The sequence below is a fragment of the Fusarium sambucinum genome, chromosome III, assembly GCF_050947815.1.
Source record: "Fusarium sambucinum isolate potato_lamoka chromosome III, whole genome shotgun sequence".
NCBI lineage: Eukaryota > Fungi > Ascomycota > Sordariomycetes > Hypocreales > Nectriaceae > Fusarium > Fusarium sambucinum.
This window is the reverse complement of record NC_139292.1, coordinates 5,922,448-5,939,052: the sequence shown is the minus strand read 5'-3', so window position 1 is coordinate 5,939,052 and position 16,605 is coordinate 5,922,448. Positions and strand designations below refer to the sequence as shown.

General features: G+C 48.8%; 4 protein-coding genes across 4 annotated transcripts; 1 reads left to right on the top strand and 3 right to left on the bottom strand.

Annotated features, from left to right (window-relative positions):
- Positions 1-384: 384 nt before the first annotated feature.
- FSST1_012137 (uncharacterized protein) lies at positions 385-1,470 on the bottom strand (the record flags this gene model as incomplete). The annotated part of the gene is made up of 1 exon (XM_083235336.1): positions 385-1,470. The coding sequence occupies one exon, from the start codon at positions 1,468-1,470 to the stop codon at positions 385-387; it is 1,086 nt and encodes a 361-aa protein (XP_083081833.1).
- A 3,492-nt stretch (positions 1,471-4,962) lies between these two features.
- FSST1_012136 (RTP1/Tango6 family protein) lies at positions 4,963-7,757 on the bottom strand (the record flags this gene model as incomplete). Its single annotated transcript, XM_083235335.1, has 2 exons — positions 4,963-7,540; positions 7,612-7,757. 2 exons carry the CDS (start codon positions 7,755-7,757, stop codon positions 4,963-4,965), a joined length of 2,724 nt encoding a protein of 907 aa, XP_083081832.1.
- A 2,663-nt stretch (positions 7,758-10,420) lies between these two features.
- FSST1_012135 (phosphatidate phosphatase App1 family protein) lies at positions 10,421-12,072 on the top strand (the record flags this gene model as incomplete). Its single annotated transcript, XM_083235333.1, has 3 exons — positions 10,421-10,752; positions 10,808-11,081; positions 11,137-12,072. The coding sequence occupies 3 exons, from the start codon at positions 10,421-10,423 to the stop codon at positions 12,070-12,072; spliced, it is 1,542 nt and encodes a 513-aa protein (XP_083081831.1).
- Positions 12,073-14,819: 2,747 nt separating this feature from the next.
- On the bottom strand, positions 14,820-15,214 carry FSST1_012134 (uncharacterized protein; the record flags this gene model as incomplete). Its single annotated transcript, XM_083235332.1, has 2 exons — positions 14,820-15,056; positions 15,110-15,214. The coding sequence occupies 2 exons, from the start codon at positions 15,212-15,214 to the stop codon at positions 14,820-14,822; spliced, it is 342 nt and encodes a 113-aa protein (XP_083081830.1).
- Between the last annotated feature and the right edge of the window lie 1,391 nt (positions 15,215-16,605).

The window sequence follows — 16,605 nt, the reverse complement described above, 5'->3', positions numbered from 1 at the left end:
ATAGTGAAGGAAAGATGTACATATAGACAAACAAAATCAAAGAGACGGGGAGCAGGCTATAAAACCTCGGTCCCAGATATATAAAACACGAGCCAAGTTTATCTATCAAGCAACCATATCCAGGCTTCAAGTTAACAGATAACAAGACGATACATATGGAAAGAGTGTTTGTTTTGTCGGCAAGATAAGACAAAGTTCATGATTCTCATTGAATTGTTTTGATAAAAGGAAGCAAGCAAAAAAGTAAATTGTCATACATCCAGGAGAATAGTGTAAACCTATCCAAAGGAGCCCTTCCTTCACTAGATGCCTAACCAAGAAGTAACCAAGTGGTGATTAATGTACAGACGAGACTTCATATACATGGGAGTTGTCCGTGGACATTTAACGGAGACGGCGAGAGAAGCCAGTGGGCTTGGCGTAGCCACCGGTAGCAGTGCCGTTAACGGGGTAAGGGACAACAGTGACGGTAGCGTCGAGGGTGGTGGTGGTGTCGCAGATCTCATCCTCAGCGGAGTCGTCCTCATCATCATCCTCAGAGTCGTCACCCTCAACAGCCTTGCCAGTGACAGTAGCGTCATCAGCACCGTTGGTCTTGGCAGCCTCAGGGACAACAGTAACGTAGACGGTGGAGGCAGGAGCAGTGACGGTGACGGTCTCAGGAACACACTCGCCGTTGCCGTTACCGCTACCGTTGCCGTTACCGTTGCCGGACCCGGAGCCACCGTTGTTGGAGCCGTTGCCGTTACCGTTGCCGGTACCCTTGGAGCCATCGTCCTCACCCTCACCCTTACCAGTGCTGTAGCCGTTGTCACCACCGGTAGCGGGGCCGGTCTCACCAGCACGCTGGATGGTCTTGGTGATGGTGCCAGTAGTGGTCTTGGTGGTGGTGGTGGTGGTGTCATCCTCGGGGGTACCGTTACCCTTGGAGCCGTCGTTGGTGACCTCAGGGCCAGCAGGGACAGTCAGAGTCTTCTGGATGGTCTTGTTGATAGTGGTGGTGATAGTCTCCTCACCCTGGGTAAGAGTAACAACCTGATCAGTGGTGTAGTCGGAGACAATAGTCTTCTCGGTAGGAGGGGGGTAAGCACCGCCAGTGTTCATGGGAACCTCGGCAGTGATAGTCTTGCCAGTAACACCACCAGTCTCGGCATCGTGAAGGACGGAGGTGTAGATGGAGCTGGCCTCAGAGACGGGGCAGACAACCTCAGTGAGGATGACGGTGTGGGTGGCAGTGAGGGTGGTCTTGTCGGACTCGGGGAGCTGAGCAATGGCAGTCTGGTCACGGCTGGGGCAGTTGGTGACGGTGGGAGCACAGCTGGTGATGGTCTCGACGACGGTGGTCTTGACGGTCAGAGTGGTCTGAGCGTCGGTTCCGTTGTAGTCTCGGCGGTAGTGGGCGTGCTGGGGGAACTGGTAGGCGTTGGCCACGGCGGCGATCATGCCGATACTAGCGACGACGGACTTCATTTTGAAGGTATGTAGGTTTTTGCGGTAGCTTCAGTTTTGTCTATGACAACGTAGATACGATGTAATGGCTGTAGAAATCGATTCCACAGTTCAGGTAGCAAGCAAGACACAGTTTTGCTTCACTAAAGAAAGTATTCAAGTTGATACGCGAGAAAACGCAAGTTGCTGTAGAGCTGGAATGATCGTAATGGCAAAGCCGAAAATGAATGTAATAGTCACAATTGAGACTGAACGAGTGTGTAGTTGAGATAGACAAGACTGAGAGGCAGGAACAGAGTCGAGGCAGGATGCGGTAGATATTAAGAGAATCTGGAGTCGGGGGCAGTAGTACAAACTGGGCTGGAAGCGCCTCTTTTTAGCTCTTTGCATCTTTGCAGGGAAAGGAAGCGAATGCAACCACAAAACGACGGACTGCCAAGATGCTTCGAGCATGGGTGATGTTGTGGTCCACTGAGAAGCCCCTTGGATATTGGAGACGTGCTAGGGTATGGCATCTAGAGCTTGGTCCTTGGTCCTTGCTTGGGATGAAAGAGGACCGTACCCGCTAAGTACACTCGAGAACCATGCTGGGGTCTTCCATCTCCGCAACTGGAGGAGAAGTGTAAGCACAAGCGTCTTGTGCGGCCACTGACTGAGCATGTGTGTTACTACAAGAGTATCAGCTGAAGCGTTGGCGTTTACACGACAACTGACTAGGCAATGAGCCAGTGTCAGTGCGAAAAGGGCGTAAGCGAGTCAACAAGGCAAAGCGTTAATAGCTCATATTCCCTTAGTGAGGAGGCATCCTCATCCTCATCTGCATCCCTCATTCCTGCTTGGCGGCCTCGTCGGTTGCTGCGGCGTTGATGTCGTCGAGATGGACAAGGATGTGATTTGATTGGAGATGTTGAAAGACCAACGGTTGGAGAAGAACGAGGTTCAGAAGCTGGTGGGGCGTTGTGGCGCTTGCCTCAAACGGCATGGTTCAGGGGCGCGGTAGAGTGGTCTTCGGAGACGGGCTACCGGGGTGTGTGACCAGGGGTTTGGAGCTAAAGAAGCACATTTTTGGTGAGCGAGCACCCTGCAATTTGGCAATGCCATTGCGACTCAGGTCGAGGCAGGGCAGGGCAATTGATTGCATTTTGATGATTGTTCATGCTATATCAGAAAAGTAGCATGGATATTATTTAGTGTTGAGCGACTCCTTTCAAAGCAGTTATGTCTGATGTTATTCCAACTTGATACGTAAACATAAAAATTATGTTTCAAGCAAAGAGTTGTTCCCTTCCCTTTTATTCCTTCCATCCTTCCACGCCCTAGCACCCACCACGTCACTTTTTTATGCAGGTACCGTGCAGAGCCTGAGACGCCATGCGGGCCAATTAAACTCTCAGTCCTTAGGCACGACCCTCCCGAGACTTTTGCTGTTCTGGCGTACGCCACCTGAAATTGCCTCTACGAATGAAATGAGGACAACCTCAAGTCTGGGTGATGAAATATCTCGGTGAGCGCTTGTTTGTCGCACTGCATCCCCGCGGCCTCTATTCCTTTCTTAGAGACGGACTGGCTTATACTAAGCCACTTACCCCTATAGTGTGCGGTGAGCATCCCACAGATCAGTTAATTTCAGCCTTGTATGTCCTAATCAACATCTGGTGCTCCTTCCTGTTGTATTCCGCGCTTGTCAACACAACTGAAATCTCCGATGGGATCGGCATGCTTCGTACTCTGTAGTGCGCATGGAGTACGTACATATTAGTGTAACTCAAACTTGGACTATGGCGAGGTAGCAGAGATTCCCGAATCTTGTTATCAGCCATCGTTTTGTCAGTCCTGACTCCCATGTCATACTAGCAAAGACGGTTGCATGCATTCAAAAAAGGAGGCCATCTCGCTCAATCTCACCTCTGCCAAGCCCAGCTCGCCGAGACTAGAATGACCCAACAAGCCAGAAATCACTCAAGTCAGACATTCTCTTACACGTCAATAACTGACTCCCTGCAGTGACCTTCGGCTCGGGCTCTCTCAGGCAGGTTCCATAAAATCCTGCCCTACATAATACAAGAAAGAAACAAAAAAGAGGAACAAGTAAAAATTCCATTCCCTTGCATGCTTGACCGCGATTTGACCAAACAAGAGGAAAAGAGAACCCACCTACTCACATGGAGTGAACGATATGTTATTCCATGCCAAGCACTTCCTTGGTTCTACTCCATAGAATGACTCAGATCATTCACGTTAGCACTTCCACGGTCAGAATCTTGAAGTCGAGATGGCTGTCATCTAAGAAAGTTTGCTCAGCCTCCTCGGCATAAGCAAAAGCCTGCGGCAGTAGAAACACGTGCACTAGTGGCCACATCGTAAAAGGGATGTGATGCATGGTGGCTGTAAGATAATCATGACAAAGCTGATCTTCAGGAACACGGGTCAAGAATTGACCAGCCAGATTAATCGCCGAAGACTGTAATTGCCCAACTGGGTAATTAGGGAGGGGACAGGAGCACGTAGTCTAACGGGCGCCCACCGACAAGAGCCTCTTGGTTCTTTGGCGGCGTTGATCTTTCTTGTTCCTGTTCCCTTGTATGAGCGAATTTTGCATCTTCATGCAGGTACCGATCCACAAGTCGCAATAATCCCTCTTTCACAACATCAGTACAACATATTCAAAGTCACTATCCGTATCTAACACGGACATACATATTTTATGTGCCATGCTCACTTCTCGTATACTTTTACTTCGTGTTTCATCCCAAAGCCACGCGCGGTCAGTCCGTTAGGTTATCCGTACTTATAACATCCATGTCATCTTGTCGTTTCAGTAAACTTTCATGGTCCCTGCCCGTCTTCCATGTCGCAGAATAACAAGTTCCAACTCTTATTCCTCGCTCCTACGGAGTACGTGCCCTGCAGCAATGGTCTATCTCACTTCTCGGCTCCACCGGTCAACCTTGATGCATTGCATGGTACGACAACAAGGTTACTAATTCTTCCCAAGCTTTGTACTATGTATAATTGATATTGTCTTCTAAAGGCTTCTTCTAACTACTCTATCGAAAACGCACCAAACAAGGGTTTAAGGTTCTCTTATATGAGAGGGAACCCTACTTCCGAAATTGTTGATTGCTTGCTTGAATAACGTATCGTCTCATCTCGGTAATCAATTCCTCTGACCTTGGCGGATACTCAGCCAACCAAATTTCTCAAGATGCCTCGGTCAGATTGACTCTACGAATCGAACCTCATCTCGTCAACACGGTCGCATTAATGCTCTGCGGCTCTTGAGTATATTTCAGCTTCCAAGCCTGGTCACCCTACGGATAGATCTTACTTATATCCCATGCATGGCCATGGCATACATCCTGGGAGCTTCAGAAAATCTTGCATGGTCTCACAATCCACAGTCTAGTCTAGATGCTGCGCCCTGTGATGTTCCCATCAGGTAGGCACCGAAATTGTCAATCATTTGCCGTAATCGGGCAGTGTGGGTATCCCCTTGGTCTCGATCTCATCCTCTCATTCCACTTCTTCGATCCTTGGCCGAGGCTTTCCAGACCCATCGACCAGTGTTCCGCTCGGGTTCACATGAAGGCCTGCGAGTTTTGTAAGACCTGGAGGGTTGCTCTGGTCTTGCGCAGGTAGCATGCTTGTCGTCTGCCAGTTCTCGAGACTCTCAATCACATCGTTCGCATGTTGTTGCACCAGCCCATCGTTATCTGTTTGGGCCACATACCGCAAGGTTCTAACGATATCTTCTCGACTATCGTCGGTAAGACCAAAGCCGAGTTTGCGGCCGGACTCCTTGGCTGCGTCAAGTGCCCTGACAAAACTCAACACGTTTAGAATTGCGGCTCTTCGTAAGATCGCCGTCTCCATCTCTCTTTCCATGGCCAGGATGTTGATACAAAGATCAACACTTCCGGATACAAGCGTTGGGCCAATACCACCAATATTGGTTTCAAGTGCAGCGCCGAAGATAGAGAGTGCCGAAGTTCGAATTCGAACATCTTCGGTACCGCGCTTACTCTCCCATCCTTTGAGAATCTGTGCCAAGATATCATTCCTGGCCTTGTCCTCTTCTGTTACTTCCTCGTCGACGTTCATGTCATCGTCGCCTTCATCTTCATCATCTTTCTTCTTCTTCATCATCTTATGTCGCTTCTCGTCACGAGCCTGCTTTGACATAGTCTTTGGTCGATATCCACGCCGTCCAGCGATTGATAACAATGTTTCGCTAACTTGCTGGGCAGCATCACCAGAAAAGGTCTCTCCTAATCTCTGAATAACCTGTAACAAGGCCTCGCCAAAGCGCAACCTGACATCCGTCGTAGACTTTTCTTGTGCATCCAGGTAGTGGTCCAGGAGTTCTTGCACAGCAGATTTTGGGTGCTTGTTTGCCAGCTGCGTGTATACCTTAATGACTCGTAGGTTTATGTAGTCATCATTGTTCTCAAGCAGAGTCGACAATAGGACAGCGACAGCTGGAATATCGAGTATTGGGCTGTCTCTCAGTATGAGATTAGAAAGTAGATTTAACCCTTCCGAAACAATAGGAGCCGGATTATCATCACCTCCAGTAACATATTCCATCGCCAGTTTGTATGTTCGTTGGTCTTCGATCTGCCTAGCACTGGGAATCGAAGCCGGTTCCTCGTCTTCCTCCATCTCATCTCGATACTTCAGAAGTAAGGCTAAATTTCTTGCCGTTGGTGTTATTTGTGGTCTGTCTTCGTTGCTCAACCTTTCCAGGGTAGATTCAACAACCTTGAGCTCCTCTGGTTTGATATGGGACTTTTGGAACGTCGGTGCTGTGATGACGAGATTGAGTAAGCTCAGCACAACCGCAAGGAGGTCATCTGCTAATCTCGATTGGGTGTCTGCTGTGAGAACCTGACAGACCAGTTCCAGTAACTGGTCGAATTGGCTGACGAGCTTCTCAGGTGCCTTGTCCATAAGCTTCTGTAGAACGGTCACTTCAAACAGGTTTTGAAGAGGCGAGTCCAATTTCTCGTCCTTAGGACGAACATCTATCTTGATAACTTCGGTTTGTTTACCTGTCGCTTCAATCCAGCGCTTCAGTAAATCTAAGAAGATGGACGACACTTCTGTAACAGAGCAAGCGGTCGTGACGAACTCGACAAGCTTCGCTGCCTTATCTTCGAGTTCGTTCCAGTTCAACTCAATGCCGGTTGCAGACTCGATCCCACGGGGTTCCACAGCTTCGATATCGCCGTTTCCCCGAAGTCGGTATTCCCAGTGCTTTTCTGCTCCATCCACAGCACCCTTGCAGAGAAGGTTCCGTATGAAAGGCTTGACACTTTCGGCATTCCCAAAAAGTCTCAGATACGCCTGGAGTAGTGCGCGGGCAGGCTTGACGAAGTTCTCTTCAGTGTTCTGCAATGGATTATTCCATGAAGCAAGTACCCATACTTGGATCAATACAAGTCGCAGAAGACGTCTGCACAGTCCAGGCGAAGAGTTGGATATCACCAAGGTTTTGAGGCGCTGAACCGATGTCTTGAGGCAGTGAGATGCGACGAGGACACGGTCTCGGCTGAGATCAAGAATTTCTTCATCTTCTTGCTTGATGCCTGTGGATCCAGAGTTTGACATTGACCGCAGTGATGGGTTTAAGTCCTGTACTATCGGCTGAACAAAGGCATTCCATCCAGGTGAGCCAGGTGCACCATATTGCTTGTTCCCAAGGATGCCGTAGCCCACAACCTGCGAGGCAGTCTTGGCCAATTCAGTTCCATCAGTTCCATCAATGAGTTCGAACATTTGTCTTGAGATGCCGTCAAACCACGCCTGCGATGTTAAGCTAGCTGGAACTGAAGATAGGAGTTTTGTCGCAACGGCAACGCCTTCATGCGTAATACTGGCTCCCTGTTTCTGAGGTCCAGAATCAGCATCCGGAATCCTGCCCATATTGCTGGGATGAACTGAGAAGACAAATTCCATGGTTCCTCTTACGCCGCCTGGGCGAAGAGGGAGGAGAGTGAGTGTTCGGAGCACTGGTTCCCGTAGCCATGGAGGAAGAATTGACGGTTTTATTAGTGCATTGAGAGCAGGGAGAAGCTTCCATATTGGTGTGCTTTGAAATGTCAGTCTTGTGTCGAGATGGAAGGGTAGAGGAAGACGTGAAGATTCCAGATTGCTGCGTACCTTTCGATGAGTTTGTCATACCCTACAACGCCCTTTTCCCTTTCCGTAGCAGCTGGATCAAATGCTTTCTTACCAGCTTCAACTATATCTTCTATTATTTTGGGCTGCGCGCCCGCAGACGGAGTGGATGATGATGAGCTCGCCATGTTGTATAGTTTCTTGAAAGGATAAAACTTGGTATAGGGTGTTTGTCATCACAATGACCCGCTGTGCCTTCATGTGCGCTAAGCACTGTAACACACTATCCCCGCCAAACCACCACTTCTGCTATTTTATGGGCAGACGGGAGACAGTGGACTGCTTACAGCCGTAGACTGTCCACTACCTACCTACCTAGGTTAGTAGGGAATTGTAATTTCACTTGAGTAACTTGAAATCGTGATATTTCAAGACTTTATGTATGCGCGTCTCTGAAGATGATAATTTGTGAATCTCAAACGCTGACACTGTCGTTGCACTGTCGTTGCGGGTGGCTGGGCAGGTCACGTGCATGCGCGTTCAGTGGAACTCCACCTCCAGCACTTATCTCATCGCGTCTCTCTCTTCTGCTTGAGCTCTCCTGTCAACAACCACTTCGTGATACTGATCAGTTTCTAGGATCTATACTGGAGACGCGATGGCTGCCCAGAGGTTAAAATATCATACGGACAACATTCTGGAACCACGGTTGCCCTCAAGATGAACTCCTTCATTGCTTTCAGCAAGTACATCAACACGCGCGACGCCTCCCCCACAGTCCTCCGAACTGAGTTTCTCGAAAGGGATGTCTATTGCAGACAGCTCGTCTTTTTCTGGTTACCCCTCCATGTGTCGCTCTCGAGCCTGTAACAGGACCTCGTGAATGCCGCAGCTGGATCATGGCGGGGAACGCGTCCTGTATAGGATTTACCAGGCAGACGAGTAACAACGTTCGGAACTTAACCCTAAGCTTCATATCTGGCCATCAAGTTTTGCGCTGTTGTCGCTCAAATCGTCTTTTATGTCGTGAAAGCGCCCGACTGTTGTGCCCACTGAAAAGTGGGAGGTTCAACTGAAGGTGCTTGGATCGACGGACAGGCGAGGAGGGCAGTCCAGTCACCTGTTGGTGCGCGAGAGGATTGGTGCCATAGGTAGTGTAAGATCCTCTGCAGGACACCTGTCAGCCCTTTCCACTGGAACCAGCACATCGGTCAACAGTAGACCGTCCATGCGTTGCGATAACCTCGAGTGTTTGGAGATGGAACTAGCCTGGCCACTTGGTCAAACTGCTGGCTTGCACATGGCACGCAGCTAAGGAGTGGAGCTTCATATTGGTCACAAACAGTCAGTTTAAGAACTTCATACGACTCCTGAGTTATCGTCTGTCGGAACCGCCAACTAGGATAATTCCAGCTGGTGCAGCGGACAACTTATGGAAACAGACAGAAGTTCTTCGACCGACACCTTTCGCCAGTCTGTTAGCCCCCGGCCCTCCGAAGCTGTTTATGCTATCGTGCATTACCACACTACGTCCATCCACCCAACCTCGTGGCCCTTTTTCGCTCACTGGACCACACCACAGCACTCGCTCCCGGTGTGTGACGCTCCGCGTCTGGTCTGACCCAGCGCATTAACCTCCAGCCATGGGTCACAATCCCTTGGTCAAGACGGACGCCAGCACGCCTGTAAGGGCCAATAGGCCTTAGCAGGTCCCTCGGATCGGCCGCAAGGTTGGACTTGAGATGAAAGGGTGGTTTTTATGGATGTATTTTGTCCACCCGTTAATGCCCTCCATACCTCTCGCTGGCGAGAAAGTTGGAGAGGAATCAAAAACTTGTCCTAGGGGGCAGCGCGAATCACACAGAAGGAGTTCCCTTGTCGGCGTCAGTGTGTTTCCGGATTGCGTTCTACCATGACAGCCTCTCAACAGAATCGTGTCGGCGAAGGTATAAGATCATTACAGAACTGTCAGCTCACAAGACAGTCTTCACCTTTGCATGTTTCACTGCTGCGAAATGATGCTCGTAGTTGACGTTGGAAGCAGTGCCGGGACCCATCTCGAGTTGGAGTCAAAGTTTCGTGCTTGTCTGGTACTGTGAACGACCATTCTGTGGAGCTGAAACTCTCGCCTCTGAGTAGCAATGGCAAGGCTGGGTTGTATTGTTGGATCTGGGACAGGCCTTGTTGGGTGAGGTAGTCCTGGCTGCCCTCTCTCCTGAAAATGGTGTTGAGGGCAGCCCCCCGCGGTGAGGGGATAAGTCTACCCACTTCCTTTATCCAATGAATGAATGCTAACGGCCAAACAGGAGAAGAGAACCTAGACCAGAGGCTCTAGCTTGCTGCCGTATTCGCATAACCACCACCCAAGGTAAAGTCAGATCTGATGTGTAGTAGATCCACGATTGAACCATGCCTAAACAGGGTTTGATCCCGTCTTGGATCGGCTGTCGGATCCGACGGATCTGCCAAATTATTGTAGTGATGTCATGACTGCCAAGATTTCCAACGTCTACGTTTCACCAGCATTGAAATTAGTGCACCGGAACAATTGCTGTAAACTTAATGCCTCCCTGTGACAAATGATCTGCGATGAGGCTGATTGTGTGTGTTGTCAGCAAAGCTTGTTACCATCCTGGTTGTGTTATTCAGGACCAATGGGAATTATCCGTGACTTCTAAGCCCGGTTGCTGGTGATGTCACGTAATGCAGGAACCTGCTCGCATGTCTTGGATAAAATCTAATCAAAACAAGATTGTTCTACTTGTCCCTCATAAGCCGTCTCCCTCGTCGCGTGTTTCTGTCTGGGCCTTCCATCTTTACGCTACGCTCTCCAACCAAGTCCAAGATCACGATGCGTAAAGCTGTATTCTTGGGGCTCGTGCCCGCCGTTATGGCCATCCCCGCCGCCGCTCCTGGTGCTGCACCTACAGTTCATCGTAGAGCTGCCGCTCCTGTTGCCCAGCCTACTGAGATTGTGGATCTCCAAAGACGCGACATCATCGACGATGTTGAAACTTATGTCGGCGGTCTTGCCAGCGGTATCGAGACCAAGGTCAAGGGATGGGTCAATTCTGGCATCCTCGACTTTCCAACTGGCTTCCCTACCGGCGACGATGTTAAAAAGTCGGCAGGCGTTGACAACGATGAGCTGAAGTCGGAGCCAACTCAGGTGCTGAATATCCCGTAAGTCCATTATACAAGAACAAACGAACCAGTGTAGTGGCTAATAACAAGACAGTCCATATGGCAATTGGACCAACAAGGGGTGGAACGTTAGAGTGCACGGCAATGTCTATAAAATCCCTGACCTGAGCCAGGAGAAGGTGGACGACCTCGCCAATGTTTTTCTTATCGACACTGAAGTCAAGGATCTTTCCAAATCCCAGCAAGCTCAGGCTCGAAATGTTACCAAATCGATATTTGTTGTGCAGCAGGACGACGTAGAGGTCAAAATGAACTTCGTGAACAACGTGGACATTTCTCCTGACGAGAACGGCGGTGCCATCGATGCTGTGAGTATACCCATATGTGAACTTTTGTAGGACTGGTCATTAACAACGTATATAGCGAGGAGGCGCGCAAAACATCACCATGCCATACAACACCACACTGGAAGGCGATTTTGACGCTTTCATCACGCTTAAGAACACATCTGGCCCCGACAACGGTTATCTGATTCCGGGTAATGAGACTTCAAAGATTCAGACTCTTAATGTCTATGCTGAAGGAAAGAACAACAGCGGCAACGCAACCGCCTACCTTGTCCCTCCCAAGGGTATTACTATTGTGTCAGATATCGATGATATCTTGCGAGTAACAAAGATTTACAAGCCAAAGGAAGGCCTGCTTAACACCTTTGCTCGACCCTTCACGCCATGGATGAACATGCCTAAAATCTATGCGAACTGGTCGACTTCGGTGAACGACTTGCATTTCCACTACCTCACGACTACACCTGAGCAAGTCACACGAAACTACATGAGCTTTATCTACAACACGTACCCTCTCGGTTCATTCGATACACGACCTCTCAACTTCTCTGACGTCTCAGCAACGCTATCCATTCGTCGATTTTTGCTTGACAAGGTCTTCCAGACATTCCCAGACCGCAAATTTATCCTCGTCGCCGATACATCCAACTCCGACGTGATGAAGGATTACCCAGCTTTGTATAAGGACTTCCCGGGTCAAGTGCAGTGCATACTTCTGCGCAACACAAGCTCGACAGATAGCGGAGACAAATTTCCCTACAACACCGAGGGGTTCAAGGATATCCCTCAAAAGAATTACATGTTCTTCCATGTGCCCGATGACCTCACCAATTTGGACATTGCCAACGGAGGATGTTACAATAATTCTATCCCACAGAACGTTACTTTTGACTACCAGGGACTGCCCTTTGGTTTGAGCGATGATGATAATGCGGCTTCTGGCGGTGTTAGCCCTCGGCTGGGAATGGTCGTTGCAGGACTGATGGCCGCTGGCTTAGCGATGATGCTTTAAATGAATTGGGCCGGAATGGGGTTACTTGCGGGTTTATATGATCTTCAAATCTTAATACATTTATGATTGACGAAATGCTGAATAACTATATCCCATAACTTTTCCCGTGCCATGTGATACCGTGGCAAGCGTTTGAACCTGTCCCCCCCCCCCCAAAAAAAAAACTAAAAAAAAAAACTTTGAAGATATTCAAGTTGAGCAAACCCTTCTCCACTACGTACACGCATCGTGATACATCTTGCGATTGAAAGTTGTGAGGTTTGCTAGAGTTCCAGTATCGCCAATGTACCCTAGAGTCGGGAATAGGACGACCCAACGGGTGTGTTTGCGTTCATTACAGGCCCTCAATAGGCAATTTGCTTGGTTGAAACCAACTCCGTTCGTCGATCCTTGTGGGATGACGAAAAGGTTTGTGTAGATAAATGCCTTCTGCAGGCTCTAGACTAGATAGATAAGACATTCGAATAAAAATAATACACAGATTACATGCTTACTCGGCTAGTACTAACCATGACGCTAATCAAGCAAATAAATAGATCGTTCAAGCCAATCTTTTATTATGTGTCATCACATCACGTTGCATTGAATTGTATTGTAGCAAACTCAGTTGCAAGAGTCCAAAACAGAATTATATAGTAGGCGGCGATTTCCGATCTTGTGAAGATGGAATGGTCAGATGGCGTCGCATGCTCTTGATCCAGATGCAAGCCACTGCACACGCTAGTAGCTGAAATAAACCATGAAGTGGCTTGTTTTTATTACTATTAGCTTTGCCTCAAAGCTGGGTCTTCCATGTTAATTTTTAGTACTCAGTTAGGCCATATATGATGATGAGCTGATATAAATTCAAGGCTCAAGATCTGATATCTCTAGCCTGTGCAAGGTAGCATTGCAAGAGGAGGGTTAGAAGGGTTAAGGTTTGTGCCAAGATCAGGTTGTTTGTTAGAAGAATGTTTTAAGTACTGAAACAATCGGACGTTTGATGATGTTTAAGGGACCTAACTAGTTATGGGAGCTCTCAAGATTCAACAGATCCTCCCTTCAGCGTTATTTGTTGTTCAAGTTCCCTTGATGGGATTTCGATTGTCATCGCGTAGCTGAAACATTGAGGCTCGCTAGCCGTTAATTCTAGTGAGGCGTGAGGTTGTACAGACTGCAGAGTACTAAGGTAGGGGATTTCTATTTCTAGAAAGGAGTCCGTAAGCTGGACTCATCGGTATTCTTCACTTGAAGTTCGGTCAAGGTCAGTGAGACACAATAGTTGAGGCCCTTTTTTTTTTTAAATAAAAAAATTGAAAAAAAAAAATGGCGAAGACGGGCGCTAGTGGATAGTTACCTAGGATTACCCCTGATCAACCGGTCGACAGCGGCTGATATCCTATTTGACGTACGTACTCTGTACCTGTTGTGTAGGTAATGTTCACACCATGGATATTCCTTGAACATGGGAAGAAGCATATTATCCAGCAAGAACGGGAAGGAAAGGAGCCCGAGAGGCACACCTACGGACACTGTGCATTCATCACTCATACCCACCACTTCAAATCTCTTCCATCTCACCTTACTCGGCTTGCTCCACTGAAGCAGGTACACATACTTACTGTAGGCATGTACATTCGTCCGCAGCTGGTTGCACAACATATCGGATCTGTGCGTGGCCTGTGCTTATAATCTCATCTCATCTCGTCCCATCTCTGTGCCTACGCGGGTTGTAATCCATGGGAATGCCCTCATCCGCCCGTATCGCTCAGCAGGACCACAACCGCTGTTTCCGACCAAACTCTCTTCAACGGCAGTAGTAGCCCATTTCTGCAGTCTTGCCGGCTTCCCAACAAGTCATTGGCACCACCCTCACAAGATGCAGGCACGTGGAGTATGGTGGAAACTGGCAACCGTTGCATCTAGTCTCTTTTAAGCAAAGCCTACGGTTGACCAGTACTACGTAGGCGCTCAGTACAGCCATCACAGGGCTACCGAGGAAACCTGGCCCAGCTGCAGTTTTTGCTTGGCCTCTTCTCTCGACGATGTCTGGCTGCGGCTTATGTGTTGGTGCTGAGCATCGCTGCTTCGTATTTATGTCAGTTTGCTATTCTCGAGCTTAGACCTTAGCTCCTTGGTAGGTAAGCATTCCTATCGGTGGGGAACTTCATCAAGAAACAAACAACAGTCGACTGATAAGTATTGCAGTCGGACAAGGATTATCAGACGAGTTCTTTTTCCGAGGCACACCACCACATCTCACGACCCTGTCTTGTCTGCCCTATTCACATCGCTTGTCTTCCTTATCAGAGAAGAGGTCAGAAAATCAGTTTTCCAGCTCCAAGATGACCAAAAAAGAAAATAATTGCTCCTGTAACCATCAAAACTCTCCCACGCCTGTATGCTATCCCGATCGAAAAAAAAAGACAAAAATCCGCCCAAAAATAGAGGCAAGTTCATAATGGAGTCCCCCGTCTCCAGAAATGTTCAACATGGGTATCTCGCGGGGGGTTTGTTTGCTCGCCGTCTTTCTCTAACCACCAACCTCCCGCTCCATCCATTGTTGAGTGTCGCAGTCAATCAGAAATCATACACTGCACACGCCCAGTGGCGCGTTTCAGCATGGCCGGCGATCAAGAGAGCCATTTCGGTCTGTCCCTGTGTTGCCGTATTCGACAGTTCAGTTCAGTCTTTTCTCGTCGATAGTCATTCTCCACCTATCGTTACCAAAACTAACGCTCGTGTGCCTCAAGAACCACCTCTGGCTGTTAAAACCGGTGTTGTGCTAAAATCCCCGGTATACCTGGCATGGCGCTTGTTACAGGAATTGATGGTGGAGGTCGGCTGGCCTTGTCCCTAAGCGTCCAGTCGTCGCCGGGTTCTGAAGGAGCTACAAGCTCCATTAGAGTGTATTGAAGAATTCCATTTAGCACTTGTGGCACAACGACGTCTCGTGGAAGCCCCCAAGTTGGTAGGGCGGATCCTTCGTTATCGCGTCCATCAGCCTTACACGTACATGTCAGCAAATCTCCAATCAGTGCACAACAGTTCAACTTACAAGACATGATGCGCAAGGCGCATTGTTTACCCAAACCCAGTTGGGACAGTTGTGTGTATAGAAGTACTTGCATCGGTACTTATAAAAGCCGCCAGCTCCACTCATTGTGTAGTTGACGATGGCGATTATTAGGATGGATAAGATGGTATTGCGTAGGAAGACTTTGGCAAAGGTGAGATGTGAAGTAATGAGCTGATGGACTACGAAACGCAAGACCGAGGCCGAGGCAGAGGCAAAGGCAAAGGCAGAAGCATGGCTTCTTATATGAGCTACTACTACCTATGCATGCATTGGGAGGAAGTGACGTGAATGCGGTTATTAGTATGGGGAGTGGACTCAACCGGGGAAAGGGTCGAACGATGTCCCTGTACTACTGTACCTTTTTTTGAAGTGCGGAAGGCCAACAAAGGATCCCTAGGACACATAGCGGATCTTCATGTGGGAATGGACTGGCATGATCAGAGGTTTGTACTGTACCTACTGTTTTCAGGACGAAGCACTACTGACGTCTTAGGGGATAGCTAAAGTCTATGGCGAATGGCCCGCTGGCGTTGCAATGCCATGCAAAATGGCATTGACTGATGGCCCCCGTTGGACATATGTAACGATGCGATGTAGTGGGGAACACACCAGCAGCAGCAATGATGACAGACAGGGAGTCCCCTGTGAGCTTGGCAAGACAACTGCAGACACCTACCTTGTGAAAACGACATGTAGGACTCTGCATAAAGAGGAAGTCGTGCATATTGTTCTACACCGGCGACGACGAAAAGCGATCAATAATCAAGGATGACGCATTCTTGAAGACACCTACTGTCAATTTAAAAACATGCAGCGTGGTTCAGATGCTATCTGTGGTTGTGTTGAGTCTCAATATGCTAATGCTACTACACCACACAACGCATCCGTCCTGTCCTGAGAAGCGAAGCAATGGGATGAGGCAGCTTAGAGACGGCTTGTGGTTCGTCGAGACGTGGGGCCATGTGGGCGAGAGCTCTAACGGGAGTAGCGTCCGGCGGATATGGCGTGAGGTTAGACTTGACAGGGGCGTGTCGCTCTCATCTGGGGAAACGACGTACGAATGATACCGAGCTTTTACACTTTGCACATCCCCCTCGGAGTTGACCTTGCCTGAGACGAGACGATGCACGATGATTCCCTGTCCATGGTCCATGTCCAAGAAAGCCCCTAGATCCACGGCAATCACAATCGCTGCATAACCTACCAGGGCAAGAAGCCCTTTGCAGATACAGGTTGAGGGGGCGTGTTGTCAGCTTGAAGCTATCCAGGTGCAAGGCCCATACTAGGTAGTCAATGCTTGGTCTGTTATGGTCTTTCCATGCTACCATGTATCGTGCCACAGAGTGCGCAAGGACAAGGGATCGAGCATCGCAATTGCAATGACATGTTTGAGTATCAAATAGGGTCATGTCAACAGATTATATTGGCCTCACATGGTAGTGAACCCTCGAACCAGGTACTTGGTGGGGATGAAA